We start from the raw sequence: 6,963 nt of genomic DNA on the forward strand, positions 1-6,963 counted from the left end.
TATTGAGGAGCTTCATAACTTGTACTCTTCTCCAAGTATAATTAGAATGATCAAGTCAAGGAGGATGAGGTGGGCAGGTCATGTAGCACGAATGGGGGAGAAGAGGAATGCGTATAGGATATTGGTAGGAAAGCCAGAAGGTAAGAGACCACAAGAAAGACCAAGGCGTAGGTGGGTGGACAATATTAGACTGGATCTGAGAGAGATAGGATGGGATGGGATGGGATGGATTGGATAAATCTGGCTCAGGATAGGGACCAGTGGAGGGCTCTTGTGAACACAGTGATGAACCTTCGGGTTCCATAAAATGCTGGGAAATTCTTGAGTAGCTGCACAATTGGTGGCTCCTCAAGAAGGTCTCAGCTCCATGAGTAAGTACGTAAGTAAAGCAGGCAGTACATATTGTGACGCGTTACCTTACGTCCATCGCCGCGACAACCGCTACAATCGGAACGGACACGACAATGAATACGTGGAAACTGTGGAGCTTCCGCAGCGACAAATCGTAGCAACGAATTGTCGTTGAGTAACAACGGATGAGACGAAACCCGTTACCGGTGCAATCTACAATGAGCGTTCCCGTAACAACGGACTGTCTGAACAGCGGTAACGGAACCGTGAGGAACGGTGTCCGCTATCCGGTCCGCATAGCCCCTATATAAGCAGAGCCAGAGATGAGAACGAGACAGTCTTGGGATAGCCGCCGCCAGAGACAGCTGAGAACCAACCACGGCCAAGGGTAGTCGAGACGTCGCATTTGAGTATTGGGCCAGAAGTCAAGTGACACTGCAAGCGATAATAATTGTAAGGTGTGTAAGTGTGAGTGTCCAATAAAGATTTGCTAAATCCGAGACCCACGTGAAGTTATTTGTCGCGTGACATACCCAACACGTGACAATATAGTAACCACTGGACTGTAGAGGGTTAACGATTTATTTTACTGTGCTATCAGAAACTCGGCGTCGAAAGATAGAATTATTGAATCATGAACTGGAAAATATGCAGGCGGAAGCGGTTGTAGTGTGGCATGAAGCGCTGTCCAAGAATCTACTGCGAGAAATTAAGGAAAACAACAAAACTTTCGGTCTTCAGGCCAAGTTCTGTCCATTATACTGTTTTGTTTTGATTTCATTTCATTTCAGTAAGTCAACTGGAGGCACATAATGGGTACCCCACTTACCGTTAACTCATATATTCCAAAATCTTATATGAATATCATATTCTGCATCACACAGCCGTTACGCGTGGGTCTATTAACTGTGATTAAGCAGATTTATACACAAATGACACATTTTGCTGCAGTAATATGTGAATAGAAGAGTTTTGTGAAATATCAAAATTACTGATCTGGGCTATTCATTTATCTCACTAGGTCAACATCTGTCAGTTATATACAGAACATATATCTGCCATAAAAGTTGCATAAATCATGGAAAAGTAAACATATAATGAAGTAAAATCAATCAAAATACGTACCGTGTTGACATAGAGGCAACAACGATCTCAACGCATTCAGGAAATGATCGGTTCGAGTCTCGGATGAGATGCCATGTATCCTGACAGGTCGTTCGTTTATTTCTTGGAACCCTCAGAAAATTTCCGGCATAGTACTCCTGTTAGGACACGACTGGTTCTTCCCAAATCCTTCCAAATTCATCTTTCAACAACCATCCGACGCTATAGTCTAAATACTGACACCGTCATAAGAGAGAAAAAAGAGGTTCTCGGAAGAACTAATCACCTAGTTTCCTTTGATACTACACGGACCGCATAGAAAACAAAAGAATTAGAGAAGGAGCAGACACCGAGACAAATAATGATATTTTGTAGTAATAAATAGCAACGACCCCGTTGCCTAGCAAAAATGAGGGCGACACAGAAACACAGACAGCAAGGTGATCTCATAAGCTTTTTTTTTTAAATGGGTGGAACACACAGAAATGTGGTCTCATAAACAAAAAGGTAAAGCTATTCCTGTAACAGGCCATGGAGGCCCATAGGGTCGTGAGACGTTGAGGGTCGGACATTATCTAGAAAATCGGGTCAAAGATGGCGGTGAGGTTGTCAGTCTTACGCGCCGGCCGCCCTTTGCGCCCCAGGAAGATTCCTGGTGCTCATTTCTGTTACGAGTCTGAGTCGACCCCAGGGTCATAGTGGGGCTGGAACGATCAGGTGCGCTCAAATGGCCAAATTACAGAATTCCTTAGCTTTTGTGGCCCCCAAATTTAATAGCAATATTTATAAAAGCCCACCACTGACCCATATGATGAGCCAGATCTATAGACTCAAAACTGCACTCTTTCTTTAGGATAAGTTTTTATAATATCCTTTCATATACGCCTATGTGGTTTCCAAAATAAAGTGTATTCATTCCTCCCTCACATTCCCTCCTCCCGCATCCCGCATATTTTGTCTCTGTGATATGATCCCAGCATTTGGTGAAGTGTGCAAATTAGGAAGCTCCTCATTCTGTAATTTTTTACAGCCTCCTGATATTTCCCGCCTCTCAGCGCTCTTTCTCGAACTCCGTGAGTTTATGTTTCTCTTTCGATGTGATGGACTCGAGTTTTGATACCGCTAGTTACGAACAGAAACGTTAAATTTTTTGTCTATTTCATAGTTTTTGTTACACAGTAATAAAGGATAACATTTTCCCAGTACTGTGAACGTACTTATGTGCTACGTGGAGGCATGCGCTCCACATAGAATTCAAGCTGTTTGCAGTTTGACGCCTCCTCATAGAGTCTACTGTGACCTTCCTGACACAAAGACAAAAAAAAAAAAGTAAAGCTATCCCTATAACCGTCCATGAAGGCTCATAGGGTTGTGAGTCGTTGAGGGTCCCACATTATATAGACAACCGGCTCAAAGATGGCGGTAAGGTTGTCAGCCTTACGCGCCGGCAGCGCTTTACTCTCCAGGAAAATTATTTATTTAATTCCTGGTACTCATTTCTGTCAGAGGCTGAGTGAACCCCAGGGTCATAGTGCGGCTGGAAGGGTTAGGTCAATCGAAAAGAATCCAATGACCTCCTCGGTATTTGAAACCGCGACCTTCCGACTTGTAGCTACACAAAACAAAATAAGGTAACTTGTGTCGTTGAGGCAATATAAAAACTCAAAGCGCAATCACACAAACCATTACGCGACGAGAAAAATATTCATATTGAATAAAATTTTAGTGACTAACAAAGTCACAATAATTCAGTTAAATTCTTGTTTATTTACGTGCAAACGTAACAGCCCAAAGGTCAACTACAAAGTCAGCGGAACAACGCAGAATAATAATAAAAAAAGTACAATACTGTCCCTGTACTTAGCTAATTAAGCACTACGTCATGAAGGCGTATGGGGGAGTGAATGTATAGACCCACGTTTTCTTGACATCGGCAATAACTGGAGGTGAGTGATCAGCTTCACGTCCCGGCCGCTCTACCCCTGGAGAAAGAGCCCCCGGTACCCACTGTATAGGAGGTTGTGTGGGCCTCAGAGCCGGTCTGGACGACATGGAGAAGTGAAAATTCTTACTCCTACCGGAACTCGAACTCCGACCCTTTGAGCGTGCAGCCCCATAGCCAGTCGCTATACCGACTGCGCTATCCCGGCTCCCAAAAATCAATAATAATAATAATAATAATAATAGTGTCGCGTATCGGGCGTATATCGCGACAAATAAATTCTCGATGTATTCGATGTAGCGAATTTTATTTCACATTCGCACTTACAATCATCCAAATTACAGATTTACGATTACTACTATCTGCAGTATCACAATTAGTACACTCCAAATGCCAGAATACAACTGACTGGCTGACTCTACGTCTCGACTCGGCGGCTGTCACAGTACAACTCTGCGGTAGCCACACTAGAACTCGAACTGATCGATNCCGCGCAGCCAGTTGTTGGGCTCATTACCACAGCATGCTCACCCTGGAGCATTATGCAACACAAGTGACTCCTCTTTAAGCTAATCGCTTTCGGGTAACCATAAGTTCGTTCCTAAGACCAAAGCGACTTGAGCAACCGAGGGATGTGCCTTCTGACAAGACCGGAAAGCCAGAAGCCTATTTTCTGTATAATAACAGAAATTCCTTTCTACAGCGCTTTCCATGTCCTGTCTTGCATTCGTAAGACTTGTCTAACGAGGAATAATTTATAAGTACGGGTTCGGAACCATCTCCTTTAATTATTCAGATTAACAATTCAGCTGTGTGGAACTAATTAAACTTGACTTAAGAATTACATGATCCCGCTTGTTAGTTATTCAACTGTATTAAGCTTTAATAACTTGTTTAAACAAACGATAAGTGTTTTTGCAGAGATGTGTTAAGGAAGCACAAAAGCCTGTTCCTGGGCGGAAGATAATATTCATCTTGGCAAGGAGAACGTCAATGAAATTCCAAGGCCACCAGAGTAGAAGAGGTTACTTGTTGAAACGATGCTAAGCGACTCTCTAAGGAATTCGAAAATACAAAAAGAAGCCTATAAACTTCATAGGTTCAGCCTCTGACGTCAAATAAATGTTTACAACTGCAGTGTCATAAATAACTGAAATTAATATACAGATATGCTTATTCATTTCTATAGGCACTGCTTAAAGCGAGCCTTAAGTCACTGAAACATGAGTTTCATCTAAATAATATCACTCACTCATGGAGCTGAGCCCTTCTTGAGAACCTGCCAATTGTGCAGCTACTCAAGAACTACCCAGCATTTTATGGAACCCGAAAGTACATTACAGTATTCACAAGAGCCCTCCACCGGCCCCTATCCCAAGCCAGATCAATCCAATTCATACCACCCCATCCAGTCCCCTTTAAGATCAGTTTTAATACTGTCCACCCACCTACGCCTTTGTCTTCTCAGTGGTCTATTTCCTTCTGGATTTACCACCAATATCCTATATGCATTCCCCCCCCCTCCATTCGTGCTACATACCCTCCCCACCTCATCCTCCTTGACTTGATCATTCCAATTATACTTGGAGAATAGTACAAATTATGAAGCTCCTCATTATGCAGTTTTCTCCAACCTCCTGTCACTTCATCTCTCTTCAGTCCAAATATTCTCCTCAACAAATAATCCTGTCACTTGTACATATACATATATGTATATATATGTGTGTGTCTGTACGTGTGTATGTGTGTGTGTTTGTGAAAGAGGGAGAGAGACTGAAATAGCAAAAGCACATGCCACCCTCGGGAGCCGGGATAGCGCAGTCTGTATAGCGACTGGCTAAGGGCTGGACGACCGAGGGATCGCAGTTCAAGTCCCGGTAGGTTCAAGAATTTTCTCTTCTTCACGTCTCTCAGACTGGCTCTGGCGTCCACACAACCTCCTATCAAATGGGCAATGGGGGCTATTTCCTAGGGGGTAAAGCGGCCGGGGCGTGAAGGAGACAATTCACCCCGAAGTAGTGCCGAAATCAATAATATATGGGTCTTGACATCCACTCCCCCATACGCCTTAATGGCTGGGTTCTTAATTCGTTAAGCACAGGGACAACTTTACATTTGTCACCTTTTTACATGCCACACTCAGTGCTGCTGTTTCACCTTACAGATTTGTCCGTTGGCCTGATCAGTGTTCTGACAGATATCGCCTGGCGACTGACGGTCGTGTGGTACGCTGGCAACGCGTTTTGTAAGATCATCAAGTTCCTGCAAGTGAGTTGTTGTCCATCTATACAAAACTTATAATTTTCCTGCAGTTTTGTATAGCGTGAAACTTTGTCTCTGATATCAAGGGAGGAACATACACTGAAGGTACATGAAAACAGGCTGCAGAGGAGAATATTTCTACTGAAAGGGGATTAAATATTAGGAAGACGTTAAAGGTCAACCTCTGTTTCGGAGGAACATGTCGCCTCCATCTTCAGGATTGAAGAATAAGCCAAGCTTAGCTTATAATTCGTTATATTCCAGAAGCTATAGCTATTCATAAAGACAGTTGTAAGAACCTCAAATCCTAAACAATAGGAGGCTGGATAAAACTACATGAGTAGCTTCATAATTTATGGTCTTCGCCTAAAATAATTACATTGATGAAGGGTCATTCCATGTGAAGTCATTCAGAGAGGTCGCTCACCATATTTAAAAAAATTAATATTTTGTACATTTATTTGTACATATTTTCACACTTCAAAAATATTTTGTAATAATTTAATCCCCTTGGTTATCCCGGTACAGCCGCTTTTATAATGCGAAAAAAAAAACGCGTTTTGGGCTCACATGGAGGTTTGCGTTATCCTCTATATCTCGATAACTACTGAAGCTAGAGACTCCAGTAAGAAACCAAGTTGTTCCTCATGATATGGACTATAAATAATATCATTAGAAGGTTTCACTCAACTTATTACCTCTAGGTCTAATTAAGCTTGAAACTTACCTGTCGATTTTGGGAAAAACGCTATTTTTCACCTTCAAAAACCAATGGGAGGGGGGAAGTATCAGATCTGTGGGTTCTACCCTTTGTTGTTTCCTTCATGGGGAATATATCACGTAGGTTGAACCCCGTTCCTAGTTTCCAGAATTTTCCAGGAGTTTTCAAACTTTGCTCTGGGCCCCAAATCGGCCATTTTTAACAGGATTTATCACCGCGTTCGCAATATAAGCGACGAATTTTTCCGTCCAACGTCTTGAAGTGAGGATAAGTTATTTCCATTTCTGTATACTGGATACAAAGTCTACTTAATATCAGCGAGATCTTCGGTTCGATTCTAGGCTACCTCAAGGACTAATGTTTTTATTCAGTCACTGTCATCAACTATACATACGGTTAATGCTGTTTAGGGAAACAGTCGCTGTTTATTGTGAGAACCATACAGAGCACACAAATAATATCGAGATTCAGTTCGTACCTCCTAGGAAACATATTACGCCTCCCCTACAACGCCCAAACGGTTAATGCTGTTTAGGGGAAACAGTCGCTGTTTATTGTGAGAACCATACGGAACACACGAATA

At 42.5% G+C, this 6,963-nt stretch overlaps 2 protein-coding genes across 5 annotated transcripts in view; one reads left to right on the plus strand and one right to left on the minus strand.

Annotated features, from left to right (window-relative positions):
- LOC111866213 (neuropeptide Y receptor type 1) overlaps positions 1 to 6,963 on the minus strand; it is a 439,022-nt gene that overhangs the window by 377,249 nt on the left and 54,810 nt on the right. The gene's annotated exons all lie outside the window — the stretch shown is intronic.
- LOC111866215 (cardioacceleratory peptide receptor) overlaps positions 1 to 6,963 on the plus strand; it is a 150,681-nt gene that overhangs the window by 128,785 nt on the left and 14,933 nt on the right. For all 4 annotated transcript variants that reach the window (XM_033752164.1, XM_023854958.2, XM_033752162.1 and 1 more), the window contains exon 4: positions 5,562 to 5,665. In XM_033752164.1, the coding sequence (XP_033608055.1) occupies positions 5,562 to 5,665 (104 nt within the window). The remainder of the gene's footprint in view (positions 1 to 5,561; positions 5,666 to 6,963) is intronic.

The sequence above is a fragment of the Cryptotermes secundus genome, unplaced genomic scaffold (genome assembly GCF_002891405.2).
Source record: "Cryptotermes secundus unplaced genomic scaffold, Csec_1.0 scaffold682, whole genome shotgun sequence".
NCBI classification, from domain to species: Eukaryota; Metazoa; Arthropoda; class Insecta; order Blattodea; family Kalotermitidae; genus Cryptotermes; species Cryptotermes secundus.